Source organism: Marmota flaviventris, chromosome 10 (genome assembly GCF_047511675.1).
Source record: "Marmota flaviventris isolate mMarFla1 chromosome 10, mMarFla1.hap1, whole genome shotgun sequence".
Taxonomy (NCBI): Eukaryota; Metazoa; Chordata; class Mammalia; order Rodentia; family Sciuridae; genus Marmota; species Marmota flaviventris.
In genome coordinates this window covers 18,026,614-18,049,112 of record NC_092507.1, presented here as the reverse complement: position 1 = coordinate 18,049,112, position 22,499 = coordinate 18,026,614, and the positions used below count along the sequence as shown (strand labels likewise).

At 37.4% G+C, this 22,499-nt stretch overlaps 1 protein-coding gene across 9 annotated transcripts in view; it reads right to left on the bottom strand.

Annotated features, from left to right (window-relative positions):
- Positions 1–599: 599 nt before the first annotated feature.
- Srrm1 (serine and arginine repetitive matrix 1) overlaps positions 600–22,499 on the bottom strand; it is a 29,186-nt gene continuing 7,286 nt past the window's right edge. For 6 of the 9 annotated variants that reach the window (XM_027937068.2, XM_027937078.2, XM_071617490.1 and 3 more), the window contains 13 exons: positions 21,975–22,178; positions 20,600–20,794; positions 20,076–20,195; positions 17,928–18,202; positions 13,160–13,240; positions 12,392–12,478; positions 9,506–9,650; positions 9,078–9,119; positions 6,500–6,610; positions 4,554–5,018; positions 3,803–3,998; positions 2,261–2,470; positions 600–1,697 (listed from right to left, as the gene is read on the bottom strand). In XM_027937068.2, coding sequence (XP_027792869.1) covers positions 1,593–1,697; positions 2,261–2,470; positions 3,803–3,998; positions 4,554–5,018; positions 6,500–6,610; positions 9,078–9,119; positions 9,506–9,650; positions 12,392–12,478; positions 13,160–13,240; positions 17,928–18,202; positions 20,076–20,195; positions 20,600–20,794; positions 21,975–22,178 — 2,236 coding nt within the window. In that variant the 3' untranslated portion in view covers positions 600–1,592. The remainder of the gene's footprint in view (positions 1,698–2,260; positions 2,471–3,802; positions 3,999–4,553; positions 5,019–6,499; positions 6,611–9,077; positions 9,120–9,505; positions 9,651–12,391; positions 12,479–13,159; positions 13,241–17,927; positions 18,203–20,075; positions 20,196–20,599; positions 20,795–21,974; positions 22,179–22,499) is intronic. The other 3 variants (XM_027937069.2, XM_027937070.3, XM_027937072.2) reach the window with 3 other exon arrangements.

Here is a 22,499-nt window from a genome sequence, read left to right as displayed (position 1 = left end):
ACAGGTTTGGCTTAGGTTCCTGGTGTCAACATTTCCCTACTTCTTTCAATATGCATGTTGCTCCTTTACCTTATGCTGTTACCAATTCCAAATTTTTCTCAAAATTATTTTGCTCTGTTAAATATTATTTTGGGGGAACGGGTTGCTTAGGGCCTCACTAAGTTGCTGAGGCTGGCTGTGAATTTGAGACCCTCCTGCCTCAGCCTCCCAAGTCACTGGGATTACAGGAGTATACTACTGTGCCCAGCTTCTCGGCTAAATTTTAAATGCAAAAATGTCTGTGGATGGCCAGAGTATGCTCCAGTCATTCCTACACCTCATTCACTCAGGGAACAAGCCAGGATGTCTCAGGGGGTACACCCATGTGTCTGCCTGAAATTCTTCTCTTTGCCTGGTGAACTTGTCCCTCCAGCATTTTATGTTCCAACCACACCCTGTATTTTATAGTCTTTATAGTAATCATTAAAATAAAGATGATAAACCTTTGTTTCATTGCCATTATTTTTCCTGCCCAACTGTTTCCCCATTAAAAGGGTAAAGAGATTTCTAAGAAAGATAATTTTCTTGCAGTACTGAGACAAGAAAGAGGAAGCGGCAAACATTTTTAAATTTAGAAATTTATTCTGTTTAATCCACGAGCTTTATATAGCTTTAGTTTAAAAAAAAAAAAAAAAAAAAAAAGAGAGAGAGAGAGAGAAACAAAAACAGTGAAACCAAGACACTATTTTCAAAGTCTGGGCCCTTCCAGCCTTCCAAATACAAGAGCTCTGAAAGCTGTATATACCAATTGGAAGAACAAGACAAAAATATGAATGGAGCTGTGACATTTTATAAAACAAAATTTTAGGTTAACTGAAGGATCCTTCCTGGGACTATTTAACTGCCTTTACAAAAGGGGCGGGGGAGATGAAAAGAGAAAAATCAAAAAGAACAGAGTAGGATGAAATTCCAGTGTTCCGAATCAACTTGTAACATTACTATAAACCCAGTGTCCTGGCGAACAGCATGTGTTCATTTTTCTGTCTCATTCTAGAGCTCGAATCCTGATTCATTTCAGCAAAAGCTCCACAGGCAACAGGAAAGATTGTGGCATTAAAATGTTCATTTATACTTTTGTGGTAGTTCAGCAGTGGTCTTATTTCTGGGAAAGCTTACAAACCATACAAGGTTGGCAGCATAACTTAAATGGTGGTAATAGTCAAATGAGAAAAAGTAAAGAAAAAGAGAGGGCGAAAAAAAAAAAGAAAAACAAAACAAAAAACAAACCTGTGGGAACAGCCAGGAGAGTGTAGAGGAACCATGAGAATGCCAACAATACTTAAACCCCCTTTTTTAAAAAAGGGATTATTTTTGGCTTAAAATATTTCACTCTAAATGAATTTATGTCAGCTGTCAATGAAAGAATGTCACTAATACACTGTGGACACCTTTTGCAATGTAAATCCATGCCCTTTTTTTTTAAACATGGTGAACTTCAACCTAGCAATTATTACAACAAATGTTATAGTCTAAAGCTCAAACACATTTTAGCAATTTTGAAATTGAATTGAGTACAAACCAAATAAAATTTACATCGTAACAAACATTTCCACCTAAGACTGAGGGGACACTTGAGCCTTCCGCATGGACCTCAGGGCTTTTTCTCGCAGGTGCTTTTCTAAGTCATCAAGGTTATCTTCAGCTTCACTTTCAGTCTCCTGAAAATCCAGAAAGTCACACTATTAAGTATTGAGACACGAGGGAGAAATGCTGAGTAAAGAATTACATTGTGATGATGGCTGCACAACTCTGGATATGCTAAACACCATGAGCTATGCACTTTAATTAATGGGCCAGCTGTATGATATATAAATTTTGTTTAAAATTAAAAGAAAGTTTTTTTTTTTTTTTTTTTTTTTGAGAGAGAGAGAGAGATAGAGAGATATTTTTAATATTTACTTTTCAGTTTTTGGCGGACACAACATCTTTGTATGTGGTGCTGAGGATCGCACCCGGGCCGCACGCATGCCAGGCGAGCGCGCTACCGCTTGAGCCACATCCCCAGCCCCCCAAAAGAAAGTATTTTAAAAAATAATAAGATTTTTGGGCAGCCATTTATGTTCATATTCTTGGCAGGTCACCAAAAATATGAATAACAGCTAGGGAGCCAATTATTAGAGGAAAAAATAAGTTAGCTATTTCTTAAAAAAAAAAAAATAAAAATAAAAAAATCGAATGATTTCTTCTCATCTGTCCACAAGGCGGAACAGTCAGTAGATACCTTCTTGGGCTCCGGTGCTGCCTCAGGTTCCTCCTGTGCTGACGTGGTTGTGGCGGCGGCAATGGCTGCAGGGGTCACAGGCGCAGCAGCAGCTGCGGCCATTGCCTTTTCCTTCTTGTGTTTTTTGTGCTTCTTGTGTTTCTTATCCTTTTTGTGTTTCTTGTCCTTCTTTTTCTTCTTTTTCTTTCCACCTCCTTCTTGATCTGAATTCTAGAAATCCAGAAAAATGACAGCAAGATAATCAATCTAATTAAAAATTGTGTCCACTGAACATTTTATTTCCTCAAGGGAACACCTAAATGGACAATCTCCAGACTTCAGGGGCCTCACGGTTACAGCAAAGGTGAACTTCACAAATTCTAATAGCGAATGTCCTTGAAGGTAACTGATTCTTACAAATTTTCCCTAACTAACTTTAAGCCAGGATTCCAAACTTTAGAATTTAAGGTCTCCAAGACTAGAACGAGTCAGGGCCTAACTACAGTTGAGTTCATTTCCAGCTCCTGAACTTGAAGATTAAATAGGAATGTCAGGGGACTAGAAATGTGGCTCAGTGGTAGAGCACTTGCCTAGCATCCACGAGGCTGTGGGTTTGATCCATACGACTACAGAAAGAAAACAGAAGTAAGAAATATCTGTAAATTATCCACAACCCTTGCCTAAGATGTAGCAGGTTTTTTAATAAATGCACAGCTATAGACTATTAACACATCTGTGTGAAATGTCATTATCTCTAGTCACTATTTGACCTTGCCTATCATTAGAATAAGAATGATTTGTTCCTCTTAACTGCAGATACTTCTCAATTTATGATGGGTTTATGTCCTAATAAACTTTGTGATCCCATTGTAAGTTGAAAGCATTGAAGTTGAAAAGGCACTTAATACACTTAACCCACTGAACATTATGGCTTAAGCTTAGCCAATACCTTGAGTAAACTCAGAACACTTACAATGGCCTATAGCTCGGCAAAATCATCCAAATACAAAGTCTATTTTATAATCAACTGTTTAGTATCTCATGTAACTTACTGAATAATATGAAAGTGAAAAATAGAATGACTGTTCTGATCACTAACCTAGGAAAAGATCAACATTCAAAATTCAAAGTCTCTACTGAATGCAGTTTCACACCATTGTGAACTCAAAATCAGAGGCTGACTCATCAAAAGTCACTTACTATCTGTGTATCAAATTAATTTATGAAGGGAAAAAAAAAAAGCTCCTGCTATAATTGAATCTATTTTTTTTTCTTTGGTGCTGGGATTGACTCCAGGGCATTAAGCTACAGTTCCGCCTCTATAAATTGTAATTTCATGTTTTAAAGCAATTACATAAAATACTTCACAATCCAATTGGCTTATACAATTCAATAAATTCTAACCACTGACTTTATTTAATATAGAAATCTGTCCAAGATTAGGTTTGATTCACAAAGGAGAAAGAGTTTGAACTCCAATATTTTAATACTGATATTTTCTCTACTTCTCAGTGACCAGACCTAAAATTTGCAAAAGATGTTCAAAACAAGGCAGACACAAACCCTGGCTGGCGATGGGCTCGGTGTTGGGCTTTTAGCCTTTTTGACCGGTACCGCTGGTGACCAGTTTGTTGAGGGTGACTGAGACTGGACAGGGGATGGAGGTGCTGGGGGCTTTTTAGCTGCTGGTTCAGGAGATCCAGAGACAGATCGGGAGGATGAGACCCTTCTTACGGACTGTGGGCTTGGTGAGGCAGCCCTACATGAGGAAGACAAAACAAAGTGCTTAGCACCGACAACAAACATCTACTTCTAAGAGAAAATAATCAACTACAACATATAATCAGGTTAGATTACAAACATTTTGCAGCACTAGTTGAGTCTACTAGCACATCAAATTTACATAATCTAGGTCTCAAGCCCCACAATCCTCCCTCATTAACGATCCTTCCTATAGGAAATGAGTAACGCACATTCCTTAGGGTTAAGACTGCCTTCACCCATGTTATATGCACACAGAAGAAATGTTCTATGTAACACTTCAGAGCTTGCTTTTGGAAGCACACTGCTCAAACCCCCAATATATTAAGAACCAAACAAAATCCTGTGGCATTTAATTTACACTGTAAGAAACTATCCTGAAATTAAAAAGGATTTGTGAATAGCACCAGTACCCAAAATATGCCTTAATAGTTTATATTCACAGCTTATTCCTTTCTAAAACTTCTTGATTTGGGGGCCAGGGGGAGAATTTCCATATATACACAGCTATGCAACTAATTATTCCTAACCAAAAAGTACAGAATATTTTTACTTTTTTGTCTTTTTAGGTTCTGGAGTCCTGGAGACTCTCCTAATGGGCCTAGTACTTGGAGATGGGGACTGCCTTCTTTGGGGTGATGCTGATGCTCCTCGTCGAACAGGTGGAGGACTTGAGGATGTCTGAGGAGCTCGAGGCCGTGGCGAGGGAGAATGCCGTTTGTTTGGTTGTGGCGACCGAGCCTCCCGGGTAGAGCGGCTTGGGGAAGACCCTTTCCTATGCTTTGATGATAAAGAAGGCGAACGTCTCTTGGCGACTGGAGAGCTCCTCTGTTTGGGAGGAGGAGAATGGGAGACCCGGCGCTTTGGTGGTGGAGATGGAGATGCCCTTCGTTTAGGAGGAGGTGGAGGAGAGGCTGTTCTTCTCTTTGGAGGTGGAGAAGGAGAGTATCTCCTCTGTATTGGAGGAGAGTATCTTCTTGGGGAAGGTGAGCGCCGACGAGGGGGAGGAGAAGGAGTCCTAGGAGAAACATACATCACCAGTATAAGCTAAAACGTCCAACAGATCAGGAAATCAAATGCATGGGGCCAGAGTAACCAGAAGTTACTAGCACCCTATAGTTAGCAGCGGGCAGAAAATATATTTGTAAGTGGACATGCATGTCTGTAAACAAACACCCATCCTGGCCTTCCTCTTGATGCTTCACTTCCATACAATCCTTATGTGCTTCTTAGGAATTACACTTGTAAGACTGAACACTGAGGAATTCTCATCCAAAATCAGATTTACAATTAGCCAGTTTGGGGGCAATGTGACAGAGCAGCACTTGGTATAGTAATTCTGACCTATTCCACTTTCTCACCTAAAAAAGAATACCACTTACCAAGCAAGATTACATTGAGGACTACAGGTAAGCTACATAAAAAGCATCTAACACTTTACCTGGCACATAACAGGTACTAAAGAGTGGTAGTCAGCCATTATACTGCCTGTTAGTGTTTTATACCAATAAACCATGTTTTCCCCCTCTAATTTTTATTTTAAGTGATTTTAAAGAGTCACAAAACAAGTGAAAACCTGCTACTATGTTAACAACTTATGGAACTATAAAAATTACCCAAACCATAGTACTACATCAACATTAACTTTATAGTAATTAAAGTATCAATATTCTCCGTGTTTACTACTAATACACATCCTTTTTTCTGTTCCAGGATCCTAGATCTCCTTAGTTGCAACCAGTCTACAATGGTTCCTCAGTAATTCATGACTGACATAACTCTGGTGTGTGTTTATGTGTTACAAGAAAGTGAACCCAGGGGCACTCTACCACTGAGCTACATCCTCAGCCCCCCCCCCTTTTAAAAATGTTTAGTTTTCAGTTTTAGGTGGACACAATATCTTTATTTTTTTAATTTTGTATGTGGTGCCGAGAATCGAACCCAGTGCCTCATGCATGCTAGGCAAGCGTGCTACCACTTGAGCCACATCCCAACCCCAGCCTTTTTTATTTGTAAGTTGCCAAGGCTGCCCTTGAACTTGTAATCCTCCTGCCTTAGCCTTCCAACTTGCTGGGATCACAGGTGTGCGACACCACCCATGGCTGGTTACTTACTTTGTAGAATTGACCTTCAATTTGAGTTTGTATCACATTTGCTAATAAATTAGACTATGGTCTGGCATAACTGGTAAATAATATTACAGGTATATTTGGAAAGCACATACTGCCAATATGTATTAGTGAGGATGCTTTGATTAAAGAGGCATCTGCTCAGATTCTATATTCTAAAGTTAGTATTTTCTTTTTGTAATAATTTCATACCACCTTTAAACTAATATCTTTATTGATGTGTGATTTACATGCTGTAAAATTTCACCCATTTAAAGTATACAATTTAATGGTTTCAGTTTATTCATAAAGTTGTACCCTACCCCTTACACCGTTTTATTTTCTGTGATTGTGAGTTCTGGGCTTTTCATACAAATATCTGACAAAGTACCTTCGCCGTGGTGGTGGTGTGGGAGATCTGCGCCGCCGAGGAGGAGGAGCGGGAGAAGGAGAGCGTCGCCTTCGGGCGGGTGGTGGGGAGGGACTTCTCCTCCGTCTACCACTAAAGCAAAGAAGAATTTAAGTTGTTTGGAGTCAGTGGCATTTATAATGAAGTGCCCAGAAGACCTAACTTTCAGTTTTCATTAGCCCAAGGGACAGCACTTGGTTATACATGTTCTAGAGCAGTGCTCTTCAAAAACCAATGTTTCATTTGTGGTAAGGATAAATATTGTTTGGTGAAATATGCTGCAGGCATAAAAGAGGTGCTCTAGGTTACAACAAAGAATATTCTTAACATGACACAGGTTGAAATAAAGTTTGCAAAAGATTGTTTCAGAGTGCTCCTTTATAATTGGAATGCAAAAAATAATCATTTGGAAAAATACAACTGTGAGATTTATGCTCACCGGGTATGGGCTAAATATAGTCAGGTGTTTGCTGAAAAAAATCTTCAGGTGATTTTGGTTCCTTGTTAGGAACTACTGCTTTACAACTCTCCAATACAGACTTGGCTTAAGACCCAGATTCGGGTATCACTGCTCCTAGTTCTTAATTTGTAAGAATACATATCCACTTGTACACTGTTATCTAACAGCACTATCCCAAAGACAAAAACTGTCCAACTACTAAAGCTATACTGGGTTAAGATCCAAAATTTTAGATTTATGTGGTTAAAATGCAGTTGAGGATCACATAAACCTTAATTTTGAGCTCTGTTGCACACTTAACCAACACATATGAAAAATTAGAATAAAGCCTTGCTGCCTTACAAAAGACATTAAAATATATTCCAAGCCAATTTGTCTTCTTTTGGTTAGTTCACATATACAAAATAGTTCAAATAATTAGTTCTTAATTTATTTGCTTAGGATAGGATTGAGGTTTCCTGTAAATATGTAATTAGAATCTAAAGTTTACTAGGTCTTGGTTCTCCTTGGATAGGAAAAACATCCTTGAATTCATTAAATTTCGTTTCCCATTTAAAATTTGCTTATGGTTTGTGGGGACTAACTTCATTTTTAACACTTTACACATGAAATATTCAAAACCACGCTATATCTCCTCTCCTAAAATATGATATTGAAGGACAATTCCAAATAATTATTCTTCCATCTTTAAATCCTAGACATCTGATAGTAGATGGACTGACTGCAGCACTGGGAACTGAATATGGGGTGCTCTACCACTGAATTTTTATCTCTAGCCCTTTATTTTATTATGAGAATCTTTTAAGTTTAAGTGAGAGTCTTTTAAGCTGGCTTCAATGTTCTCTGGTAAGTAATATTACTAGCCAGGGGTGGTGTTACATACCTGTAATCCCACCAACATGGGAGGCTTAGGCAGGAGGACTCCAAGTTCAAGGCCAGCCTTGGCAACTAAAGACCTTGCCTAGAAATAAAAAATGCAAATGCCTCCACCTCCCAAGTAGCTGGGATTCCAGGTGTGTGCAGCCATGTCCAGCTAAAATACCTTTTTCCCCACCCAGAACAAAATAAGAATATACTAGAGGGGGCTGGGGCTGTAGCTCAGTGGCAGAGTGCCTGCCTAGCATGTGTGGGGCACTAGGTTCGATCCTCAGCAGCACCACATAAAAATAAAAAGTATTCTACCTACTACTACTACCAAAAAAAAAAAAAAACCACCACCAACTAGAACAAGGCAATATAACATTAGTTTTGAATTTCCTGTTATGAGGCATGTCTTTCCAGAACAGAAAGTAGTTCCAAAATAGGGCAATCCTATTACTAACCTAACTCTGTAAAACACTTTATTGAGCTAGCAATTTCACAGAATCCAGAGATCACTGTAGATGGGAAAATACTGTAATATCTAATGATCTTTTTTGGCTTTTATATCAATAAATGGTTTCTTCTACAGTGTAAATAAACCTGCTTTGTCCCATATAATACAACACTCCTTATTAATGAGATTACCTAAAATAACCCATCTTCAAAGTCTGAGATATAAAGAGCACAAGAATAAACATAGGATGAGCATCCATTATATGAAAATCCAAACAGCTTCAAAGTCTGAAACTCTGAGTTGCTTGGTACTCAAAAAGTCTTGGATTTCACACTTTTGGATTAGAAATGCTCAACTTGCAAGTCCACCCAAAACTGCAAAATCAGAAACACCTCTGGTCCCCAAGCATTTTGCACAAGGATACCCAAATCTGTATTTACGGAAAGAATGAATAGGGCCAAAGCCTTATGTTAACTTTTAACTTCTAAGTTTTTCTTGCTTTAAGTCACCACAAAGTCCCTTCCACTACTAAATCTAGGGAGGTATTATCCAATTATTAGAAAATACCTATATGTTGCTCAAACTGTGCGTGCCTTGATGTAAGTTGATCCAAATGGTAACAAGATATTCAAAATTGAAGTTCAAACGAAGCTCTAAAATGAACACTTCGGGTACAATTCTACAGTCCACTACATATCTAAGAACAGGATATGGTCCTAAATAGGAATTTAAGGCACTAAACTTTTGGTAGGTGCCCTTAATTTACAAAGCAGTTTCTAACCAACCTTTTAGTCACTGGCGATTGCCATCGCTTTCCCATCTGCATCCTGAGAGCAGTGGAGAAAAAAAAAATGTCAAGAATTCCATTCACTAAATTATTTACTTTGATGGAGTTAACCCCTACTGAAGGAGATATTTTTAAAAATGTTCAGGAATTAATGCTATGATTTAACTGGCTTATTCATCTAGTCATGCATATGTATGATACACTGACTCAAAACTTACCTAGTTCTTATTAAATATTAGTAATTACTAATGAAGATGCGGGGACCCAAAAACCTAAAACCCAAACAAAATCCAACCACCTCCTCAAAGTTCTTGAAATGAAGGAATGAACCAAATTCTAAAATAATCCTATAGCCCACTCTTTAAATTATGAACTTTCACCACAGCTATAGAACATCAGGGAAGACCATTAAAGAAAAGTTGTTACCGAGGAGAGGTCTCTTTTTGGCGCTTCCGTGGTGAAGGAGAGGCACTGCGAGAAGGGGAATGTCTCCGCCGCCTGCCTACCTCGCCATTCTTCACATGTGATCTCTTGGGTTGCTCATCTTCTGAAGAGGAGGAGGAGCCAGAGTCTACAATTACACAGTACAAAATAAAACAAAAAATTATCCTAGGTCTGTGCTTAAACGAGCTTGTCTAGGTTTTCTGAATATAGGGTAAGCAAGCATAGATACATTCTGTGTTAGATAACATATACTTCAAAGTCCAGCCCAATTAAGTATTATATAAATCAGAAAGTCATATTCATAATGCAATCCAATCAAAACAATACAAATATGTCTTTTAAGAAATCATGATTTGGGCTGGGGCTGTGGCTCAGTGGCAGAGTACTTGCCTTGCATGAGTAAGGCCCTGGGTTTGATCCTCAGCACCACATAAAATAAAGAGATAACTAAAGATATTGTGTCCATCTATAACTTAAAAAAAAAAAGAAATCATGACTTGTCTAGGCATGGTGACGCACGCCTGTAATCCCAGTGGCTTGAGACGATGAGGCGTTAAAAAACTCAGCGAGACCCTGTCTCTGAATAAAATACAAAACAGGGCTGGGGATGTAGCTCGGTAGTAGAGTGCTTGCCTAGCATATGTGAGGCACTGGGCTGTGTCCTCAGCACCACATATAAATAAATAAAAAAATATTTTAAAAAGTTGTGATTTCCCAGACAATAAATTGGTTCTTGTTACTTGAAGCACTTAATGCCAACTGTGAGACAGTGTGGTTTCCATTCTATGAACGAAAAACAAAGACAGTGCATAGACTCAGTCACAAACACTAAATAAGCTAAAAATAATAAAGCATCTGGGATTAAAAAAAACCTTTTTCCCATATATATTTTTTTATATCAGATTTAACTCAGGGGCACTCAACCACTGAGCCACATGTCCAGCCTCTTTTTTTGGTATTTTACTTAGAGACAGGATCTCACTGAGTTGCTTAGTGCCTCACAGTTGCTGAGTGTGGTTTTGAACTCTTGATCTTCCTGCCTCAGCCTCCTGAATCACTGGGATTACAGGTGTGTGCTACCATGCCCAGTTCCATATATATTTTTTAAATATATACATATTTTAGTTGTTAACAGCCCTTTTTAAAAATTTATTTACATGTGGCACGAAGAATCAAACCCAGTGCCTCACATATGCCAGGCAAGTGTGCTATTGCTGAAACCCAGCCCCAGCCCATCCATACATATTTTTTAATCCAGCAATTCTAATTACAGATATATCTGCTTAAGTACAACACACACAAAAAAGAAAACTATGAGAAAAAACCTTAATGTTCAATAAATAAGCAGACTGCTCAATAGCTTATGGTACATACTTATAAAAAACACTGAAACTCACTGGGTATGGTGATATATGTCTGTAATCCCAACTTCTCAGAAGGCCAAGACAGGAGGATTGTAACTAGAGGTGTGTCTTGGCAATTTCGGGAGACCCTTGTCTTAAAAGGACTGGAGATGTGGCTCAGTAGTAGAGTGTTTTTTCAACAATTATAACACCCTGGGTTTAACTGCCAGTATCATACACACACACAAACAAAAAAACAAAAACAAAGAAAATACTATAGCTAGCAAAAGAATGAAGCTGACTTATAAAGACTAGCATGGAAAAATGACTTATATATATACCAGGCCACCTTTTTGAGCCAAAGATGCCTACACATGCATAAAAACATTCTGAATATAAGTTTTGGTGGGAAGATTTAGGGAATCAGGAAAAAAAAACTATACTACTTCAGTTTTATACCTGTTTTCTATCTTATTATTTTTTACGTTTTCAGAGAAGGTTCTGCTATGTTGCCCAAGCTAGGCTTGAACTCTCAATCTTTCAGCCTCAGCCTCCTGAGTACCTGGGATTACAGATATATACTGTAGTGCCTGGTGTCTAATATGGTACTGTACTCTATAAAAAGGATCTATTGTTTTTAACTTTTTGATTTAGTGCTAGGGATTGAACCTCGGCCCTTGCACACAGAAATCATGTGCTCTACTTAGCTATACTCTCAGCCAAATCTATTACTTTTTTTGTTTTGGTACTGGAAATGGAACCAGAGGAACTTTACCATTGAGCTACATCCCCATCCCTTATTATTTTGAGACAGGTTCTTCATAAGTTGCTGAGGATGGCTTTGAACTTATGATCATCGTGCCTCAGCCTCCTAAGTTACTGGGAGTTACTTAAATTAAGTTACTTACATAACAACTTAAAAGAATGTACACCTGAGGGAAAACGAGACAGACAACCCTGCTCCCAAACATTTCGATGTGGTTCAAATTCTTTTTTTTTTTTTAAAGAGAGAGTGAGAGAGGGAGGGAGAGAGAGAGAGAGAGAGAATTTTTTAATATTTATTTTTTAGTTATCGGTGGACACAACATCTTTGTTTGTATGTGGTGCTGGGGATTGAACCCGGGCCGCGCGCATGCCAGGTGAGCGTGCTACCGCTTGAGCCACATCCCCAGCCCTCAAATTCTTGTGTATAATCAATACACACTAATGATTATTTCTTTTTTTGGGGGGTGGGGGGTGTTAAGGGGGGATGATCAGGGATTGAACTCGGGCACTTGACCACTGAGCCACATCCCCAGCCCTATTTTGTATTTTATTTAGAGACAGGGTCTCACTGAGTTGCTTAGCACCTTGCTTTTGCTGAGGCTGGCTTTTGAACTTGAGATCCTCCTGCTTCAGCCTCCTGAGATACTGGGATTATAGGTGTGTGCCACTACACCCAGCCATGATTGTTTATAGTCTTTTTTTACTTAAAAGTGGGGAGGGGCGCAGATAAAAAAAAAAAATTTTAAGTCAATGGCCATACCAGAAGAAGACTGCTGGTTCTGTCGTCTGTATTGGCGTCTCTGCTGCACAGAATCTGCTGCAGCCATTTTGCCACCTTTATCTTCTTCTGAAAGATGGATGCATTTAGAAAGTGCTTCTTTAGTTATGCATACAGATAGTCTGACATATCTGAATAGGAAAATAGATTCTCCAACTTTTAAGTAAGTGTCAAGCAATATAAGTACCATATGAAATAAAGATAAATTTAGTTAAGCATTTATTACAGGTCAGGCTGGGTCCTAACCATTTTATAAATGTTATTTTCGTTAACTGTTAGCCATATGCTATATCATTAATCATTCCCTTCAACCAGAGGGAAGAACCAAATTTGAAAAAAAAGGGGGGGCAAATTATCTTTTAAAAAACCCACTAACAAAAAAATGTGGCATATATACACAGTAGAATACTACTTAGAGAATAAAAGAGAATAAACTCATGGCATTTGCAGGTAAATGGATGGAGTTAGAGAAGATAATGCTAAATGAAGTTAACCAATCCCCAAAAAACCAAATGCTGAATATTTTCTCTGATATAAGGAGGCTCATTCATAGTGAGGTAGGGAGGGGGAGCATGGGAGGAATAGACGAACTCTAGATAGGGCAGAGGGGTGGGAGGAGGCATGGGGTTAGAAATGATAGTGGAGTGTGATGGACATTATTATCCAAGGTACACGTATGAAGACATGAATTGGTGTGAATATACTTTGTATACAACCAGAGGGGAGAAAAAAACCACCAACAAAACTTACCTGATTCAGATAACTCTACTTTCCTAGGCTTTGGTGCTGGTGAAGGTGACTCTCTTTTCTCAGTACCTTTATGTTTTGTCACTATAAAAAATAAGTGGGGAAAAAAGCTTTCAACAAAAGATGACATAAGATATATAGGTATGAATTTAAAAAAAAAAGAATTTACTAAGAACTTAAAAAAATATTTCTGTAAGACCTTGTTGTCATTATCTGAGGTAGTGGTAGGAATTTTTAAATGTTTAATGAAAAGCCTCAAATTTCTACAATAATTTCTTCCAAACTGTGAGATTCTCAAGAGAAACCCATAACAAAAATAAAACAAACAAACAAACAAAAACCCCACACAACTGGGAGCTGTTATAAGTAGAACTAGCTTTATGCTATGTGTTACTTGAGCCTCACAACTAACACATTCAACTTTGGAGACTTCATTGATATAAAAGTTTTTAAAAAACCAGTATAGTTGGATTCAAAAAAAGCAATAAAGATGATAAATGATTAAGAAATGAGACTGGTTAAATTTCTTCTGGAAGACACTTGGATCTAGAAATGAGAAATAAATGGCCACACCCAAGAGCCTGAAGGCTTTTTATGTAGCATGAAATCTTCACAATAACAAAAATTACCAAACACCAAGACTGAAAGATTCTTCCCAAAGAATTAAGAAATAAAAGGAGAAAACACAAAACCAGTTCTATATCTGAAACAGTAGGAGATCCATCAATTAGCCATTATTATGAACACTGTGGAAAATTATGACAACCACCTTTTCTAAACTTGCTGCATTATACGTACTGTTAAGCACTGTTGCTAGGATCATATCCTCTCTACTCCTCTGCTCCATTTTATAAGGGAAACCTGAGGCTCAAGGAAACTTCACCAGTGACAGAGACAATGTACTCGAGCTAGAATATGAACCCAAGAATCTCTTTTCAGGACATCAGTTTTGATTCCCAACTTGTATCTCTGCTTAAAAATATCCATCCACGCTACAACCAGAATCAGTAGTATATATAGACATAATCATTAAATTACCACAGATTAACTTGATTATTAACCTGTTTTGTTAATATTAACAGGATTCTTAACCTGTTTTGCGTGATGAATGCAATCACCATGGGATGTTTGACCCAGAATGCAGTGACATCTCAGACACATATTCAGAATTCTGTAATGGCTTACTCCAAAGGGCAGTACTTAAGAGAACTAGTGATCTAACAGTAATCTGATCTTTTTAAAGTAATTAAACAAGAAATTACCTCTCTCAATGACCAGAATTTTATTAATGATTATACAAGGCATATAGACTGACTACAGAACTGGGAAAATAATGATTAGCTTCTAATTTTAGTCATCATATATTATGGGAGGAAATAAGGATGGAAAAAGTATATCAAAACTTGTACTTTAACAAATTCAAGGAAATATTTTAACTATTTTGAGGCTGTGTTTCAGTCCACAGACTCTACTTTTAAATATCAGTTAATCCTCAATTCCTGAACCAATTATGAAAGGAATCTAGTTATCCATAAAGCCACATGCCCAAGTAACCACCCTGGAAAACTTGGTTTCAAAACTTGTTTTTGAAACTGGTTGGTTGGATGGAAGAATGCATTTTCCTCCAAGAAACATTAAAAATGTGGTTATGTTTGCAAGATAGTTGGGAAATGCCTGCTTACTAAATAATAAAACTAAACATTTCCCCCACCCCCACAATGGAAATAACACATTTGGAATCCAATTCATCCTCTCATTAATAACCTGGCTAACTAAAACCATCTTAAATTATTAATATTTATACCATCAGACAAGAATCCATTATGTACTCCTACTTTGGTAGGACTGAGCCACACATCATTAATATTATAAATGATAATGTTCCAGGTTTACTTTTCTAGATTTTTATACCACCCTCTTGGCTATCTTACTGATGTTTTACCATAAGTATCCAAGGGGCAAAATCATTCTAGCATGAAGATAGTAATCTAAGAGGCAACTCTAAAACCAGAATTTTAAATTTACTTTACCAGTTCTATTAATTGTTAATCTCTTAGACTTACCCAAAAGATCACTTGTAAAGTCACTCTGTAGCCAGAAATAGTAAAATAACCATTAAGTGTATACAGAGCATAACTTATATGGCTAAGGTTATTTAAATAAACTCAAATTACCATCTCCACAGCTATAGACAGACCCTGTTCAAGATTATCTCACTGAATAAAGCATTATTTTATGTGTTAAGACAATGCCAATTTACCTGTGACATGCCATTGATTATAAAATGTTTCTCTAAGACCCCTTTCAGATGAGACTGTATATTTTACTCCAAATAATTTACCCCCAATTTTCTCAAAAAAATTTTCCTCCCTCCCTCCTACTTCACAGGCCCCCACTATCAACAGCAGAGACCCAGGGCCCTGATTAATGGCTGCTACATGAAATACAACCGTGAACTTCATTATATTTCAACGGTGTACCTACTCTAATTATCCACACAGAGACTGAAATGAAGGAATGATACAGAAACTGAATAAATTCATCTTGCCCTCCATCTCCCTCCTTCAGTAATCAAAGAAGCATTTGGGCGTAGGAAAGCTGGGCAAAGTATTTATTACTTAACTGGGAATGAGAACTTAAATCTATTCCTGGTTGGTTGACCTTGACCATGTTACTTAACGCGAGAACCTGTTTAGATGACCACTGCTAAGGTCTTTTCTAACTCTCAAATTTCATCAGAGGATAGAAACCATGTTAATTCAAAATAAAAGATTATTTCCAAGCAGCTCAACACAATACTCATCTTCAGTAGACATAATAAGGAAACCTCTGACAACACTGTCCACAGTGTCTGGTTTGTCTGCATTCTATTTGGACTGGGAAGCACTATTCCAGAACCTAAAGTAATACAACCAGTTCCTTGTCCTCCACTAAGACTTCTCTCCCATACATGTATTCATTGTATCGTGTTTGCAAAAAGCATATGCCAAAACACAGGAGGACAGCACCTGTGCACTCCTTTAAAAAGGTAACTGATAATTCTTAGACATTCTATTTTAACCAGGATTTAGTCCTTCTGTTTAGTCCTTTCAGTAACTCTTTGGCTATCTGAATGTAAATGGAAAAACTGTTAACTTGTTGTGCTTTTGCAAAGCAACAGTGGGGACCATTTATATTCTTTCCCTAGAGAGCATTCTGGCTCCAGACAAAGGAAAGAAAACTTCACAGGAAAAGACAAATAGACCAGGGCAACAGCAACAAATTTGGATATGATAATCAGAGTTTACGAACGAACTGACATTTTCCCAATTTTGAACAAAAAGTAATACAGTGTATGTTTATGCCCCCTCCCATACTTAACAACTACATCGTATTTAATGATGTGTTACCAAAGTAATTTGATTTAAAATTTGAAAATAATCTACACATTACTTTTTGTGGGTTGCCATTATTTGCTGGGGTTCCTTCCACGGACAGCTAAGTCTATGCCCGTGTGTTGTCACAGAAGTCAAGAAAAAGCAAAGCAAAATTGGCCTCTCTAGATATCACCATACTGCACAGTATAGGGAGGTGATGTGATGTCAAGATACGCCAGCATAGTAGCCTACTAGAAACCCTGGACTCACGAAGTTCACTAACATATACTGAAGATTTTCAGAGTGATCAGAATCTTAGTATATGGTAACCTAGAAAATTATTCCTTAATATCTCATTGATGTTCAATTCACAACAGCTAAGCTATGGAACCAAACTATGTGCCCTTCAATACCTGAAAATGTGGTATATACACAATGGAATATTACTCAGCCGTAAAGAAGAATGAAATTATGGCATTTGTCAGTAAATGGATGGAACTGGAGGCTATCACACTGAATGAAATAAGCCAATCCCCAAAACCCAAAAGCTGAATATTCTCTGATATGTGGGATGAAACAGATATTCTATGTTCATATGTAAATATTCAACTCCACATCATGTTCAACAAGAATGGGAAGTTATACTCCATGTATGTATGTCAAAATACATTCTACTGTCATGTATAACTAAAAAGAATAAAAAGAAAAAATATCCAATCACTGTAGTAGCTTTTACAATATTCCCGTCTCCCCTACTACTTACCTTGCAAGCTGACTGTATCATTCCAGCCCTAAGCACAATTCAGATGGATCTTATATTTTTGTATTTAGTGCAAAAAAAAAAAAGACCACAACCTTCACTCAGACTAACACAACATTCTACCTGCCTGGCAGGATCACAGATCATAAATTCCTCATAGAAATCAATCTGCAGAACAAAGCAAGGACAATACTCAGAAGAACGCTGCCTCGAACCTAAATTTAAAAAAAACAAATCAGGTTTTAAAAGGACACCATGTCCTTCCTTTGGGAGCACAATGTGGCCAATAAAGAATTAAGGAAGAATACAAAGTCCTCAAATAAGATATCAAATGAACAATCTCTAGGGAAAAATTTAACTAGTCTCATCGAGTAATAAAATGAACCCTGATCAGTGACAATACTTCAATTAGCTGTCCCATTTCCAACAGTCCACAGCTAGTGATGTATTTCTCAAACTGTTCAATGCCAGAGGGCATTCTAGAAAACAAACCACTTTTACATGAAGTCTCTATTTCAACCCAAGAACTTAAAGCATGAAAAGGTAAGAACAAAAAACTTCTTCACACTTCGAGAGTGAACAGGGGACAACCACAGATAGTATGCTCTGAGTAGCCAAAAAGAGAACATAATGTTTTTGTGTGTTTGATTTTTACCTTTACCTGAAGTTCTCCCTGGAGACACAGAAACACGACTTTTTCTTGTACGATTTGACTGCTGGGGTGTTGGGGAATGACGAGTTTTTGGTGGAGGAGTTGCTGGAGGTGATGGCCTGTGTCTTCTCCGAGGAGGACTTGCTGAAGGAGATAACCTACGAGTTTTTCGAGGGGGGCTAGATGTCCTCTTGGGAGGCTTCTTTGGCGGTGACCGGGAACGAGATGAAGAGGATGATGAGCTACTCCCAGACAAGGATGCTGATGAACGCCTTCTTCTGTGGAATAAAGTATTTATATTCAGAAACTACACATTTATAAAAAATTACCTTTATAGGCATGTATGGTTTACATAAAAATACAGCTACTTTTATCCAACTTTTGAGTTTATGTAGCTAAGTACATAAATCAGTCAAAAATAACGAGAAACAAAATCATAACCTACAACAGGAAACAGCTAGTTCTGAGATTAAACAGAAATAACATAATGATAAATACTTCTGATGAAGTTGTCCCTCCAATTATAAAACTTGTCAAGTTCAATGCTATAACACAATAACCAACCAGCCTCTTTCTTCCTTTGGAAAGATACTGGTGTTTTGGAGTTTGCATACAAAATTGGATGGCAAAGTGTTTTTCATTTAATAACACAAAGTCAGGCAACCTTTAAGTTGCATTTAAAAAAAAAAAAGGTGCAAGATTAGGAATTCATTTAGCTACATAAACTTAGAAGCAGGGCCTCTTGAATTCTGCGGCAAAATCTGTGGTAAGTTCTGTGCAATTATGTGTACCTGCAGAATTCACCTTTGGCAGAAGAATTCCTGAGAACCTGAAAAAAAGAAACCCTACCTTAAGTGTGAGATAAAAACTGGCTGAAAGGGAATTTTACACAATCTGCAAAATATTGACTGTAAATGGCTTAGTAAGCACAATCAAAACATGCTATTTGCAAAACTCCAATTATAAGAAATAGCTGTTTCCACTACTGTTCTACTAGAAAGCACCAGCATTCCTTATCTGCTAAAGAGAAATAATCAATTTTAGAAAAGTGCAATGCCTGAAATGGCTGACCATTTATTTATACCACTGGTCTCACCTTTAAGTAGTAACATCAATTCTGTTATTTTTAATAGAATAATTGTTCAATACACCTCAAGAACTTATCATATATTTCTGTGTGTATCTACAACAAACCTGCATTAAGAAATAAACTTCATGGAGTTTTAATTTGATGTTATTCTTTATTTACAAATTGATTTGGTTCCCTGAAAGAAACCTTACTCAGACATGCAAGGTTGACTGTAAATGGCTTAGTAAGCACAATCAGTAATAGAGCATGTACTTATTAGCATGCTCAAGGCCATGGTTTCAATCCGTAACACCAACCAAACAAAAACAAAATACCCTAACCTGTCCAATGTACAACCTGAAGTTTGGTCATCATCATGGTTCCTTTCAAAAACAGGCAGGATGTTTTATTAAGGCAGCAAAACTCTGCTAAAAGTGTTCTAGGCCTGTACTTGGACATATCTACTCACAATCTCATTTTAGTAATACATTCTAAATCTAAAATTTTACCTTATGCTTATTTCAGAATTATTCAGGGCAAAGAAACTGGTATTGGCAGGGTTAGATTTTATGACTAGACAAACAGCAAATCCCCAATATCAATGAAATAGGATTATGGGAACAGTCAATTTTTGTTTGAACTGTATACAATTTATCTCATCATCTGTATGAGAAATAAAATCACTTTAAAAAATTAAAGCATAATAGTGAATGGATTATTTAAAAACTGGTAAAAGGTAGCTTAGTGGCCCTGTACTCAACTACTTTTCATAAGTTAAGTCAAATGGAAGGTGACTAATTCTCTTTCTTGGATAGAATTTCTTAGTAAAATCCTAAAGGATAAAAATTTAAGTATCCGCAAGAGGGTAGATTTCTTTTTTTTTTATTTTTCAAAACTGAAATAGACATTTTTTACAGCTCAAACAGCATTACACTTCAAATGCACTACTGCTCTTTACAACACATCTATAATATCATTTATGAGATCTTTCTTTCACTAATGAAGATTATCCTGAAATTATTCTTAAAAATTATACTAAAGTGTCAAGACATTTCACACTTTCAAATTAAAACAACACTGACCGTCTAACAGGAGATCTACTCCTTCGATGCCTTGGTGGAGGAGGCATTCGTCTCGGTGGAGTTCTTCTTCGAGGAGATGGCCGCCTTCTTGGGCTTGGCCGCCTTCTGGGCGAATAGGATCTGTCGAAACAGACAGAATTAGACTGAATAAATCTGGAGCAAAGAATTCCATGACTGTTTTTTCCAAAAGCCAGATTTAAAATATGAATTTCAAGTGCTACAATCTTTTATTCATAGATTTTTATGGTATACAGAAAATTGTTCATGTGTAAATCCAAATAACAACATCTGTACAAATATTTTCTACCACTTTAATATTATTTACATGATTCTTTAGGAAAATAGCACATACAACTTAATAATCTATCCTGAGGACTGAAGTTGTAGTTCAGTGGTAAACTGCTTGCCTAGCATGTGTAAAGCACTGGGTTTGATTTTCCAGCACCACATAAAAATAAAATAAAGGTATTGAGTCCATCAATAATTTTTAAAAAATTTGTCCTGATCTTAAGACTTCAACTCACCTTGATCGGGATCTATGGCGCCGTCTTGGGCGAGTATGAGAAGGAGACCGAGAACGTGTCCGTGATCTTGATTTGGAACGTGACCGAGATCTTGGTCGAGTCTTTTCCTTTTCCTTTTCTTTTTTGGAATTTTTTTCAGGAGAAGGTTCTTTAGGCTCTGGTATAGGTTCAGGCTTGGGAACTTTCAAGATGTCACTGTGGAAATAAAAGCTTATTATTTTTCCTCTTCTACTACAAGCTGTTAAGTCAGTATGACATAATAATATACATTTTTTTTAACAAGGTTTTAAAAATTAACAAAGACTTCTCTCTGGCTCCAAAAAGGTATGTACTTATCAGTAGAACTCACTAAGTGACAATTTCTTCTTTTTTTTTTTGGTACTGGGGACTGAACCCAAGGTTGTTCTACCACTGAGCTCCACCCCCAGCTATTTTCATTTATTCTGAGACAGGATCTTGCCAAAATTATTGAGGATGGACTTGTGATCCTGATACTTCTGCCTCAACCTCCCAAGTTGCTGGGATCACAGGCAGTGACTAACAATTCTAACCACAATTAAAAACCAAAACAACAACAAAAATAAACCAAAAAACCCTAACAAGTATTCACAATATATTAAGAAGTCAAGGGCTAGGTTTATAGCTCAGTGGTAGAGTGCTTGCCTTGAATGTGGAAGGCACTGGGTTCGATCATTAGCACCACATAAAAATAAAATAAAGGTATTGTGTTCATCTACAACTAAAAAAAAAACTTTAAAAAGTCAAATTAGGGGCTGGGGATGTGGCTCAAGCGGTAGCACGCTCGCCTGGCATGCGTGCGGCCCGGGTTCGATCCTCAGCACCACATACAAAGATGTTGTGTCTGCTGAAAACTAAAAAAAAAAAAAAATTAAAATTCTCTCTTTCTCTCTCCCTCAAAAAAAAAAAAAAAAAAAAGGTCAAATTACAGTATATAAAACATTGTAAAACAATGTACAATGAAACAATACAACCAACACACAGTATTCACCTCTGCGGTGTTTTCCTTATAATGTATGCAGTTTTGTCTGAACAAGTCAATTTTATCATTTTCAACATCTAAAAGGCAAACATTTCTTCAGTACTGGGGATTGAACTTACGCTTAAGCACACCAGGAAAATGCTCTACTACTGCACTACATCCTCAGCCTTTGTTTTTATTTTGAGCATGGTCTCGCTAGCTGAATTGTCCAGGCTGGCCTCAAATTTGTGATCTTCCTGTGTTTGCCTCCTGTGTAGCTGAGATTACAAGCATGTGCCACTACACTGATCTAGTAATTTGTTTTAAACTCAGAGATATCATATCGGCAGACACTATCAACAGTCTAAAATTGTGTTTATAAATAAATGAACTTGCCTTGTAGATGTGGCCTCTTGTACTGAAGGTTCTTTTACTTTCACTGAAGGTTCTGGGAGCTCTGGAGTTTTTTCCTTCTTTTCTGGAGCAGGGGAAGGACTCCGGCTCTTGGTTCTGTGACGGGGAGATCGAGAATGACTGCGCTTTCTCTCTCTCCTGACAGGGGAAGACCGTCTTCTAGGGGAAGGAGATCTGGATTTGCGTCTAGGATAAAAGCAATTTTTTCAGGTTTTTGAATAACACAGATTGGTGGAGGGTCAAAAGGAGAAGAGAAGTTTAATCTTTTAAGTTACATCCCTGTTGTTTGTCTCTGAGAAGTTCCACGAGAAATAAGGTATTCTATCTGATCTACTTGACAGGGAAAGGGCCAAGATCAAACCAAAAAGGCAAGCATATGAAGGACACCAACATTCTGAGATGTACCAGCTACAAGGGAACAAAGACCTGACTTGGGACTCTATGCTTAGGTTCTTACTCATCCCCAGAGAGCATTCAAAAATCAACTTTTCAGAGGAAAAGAAGATG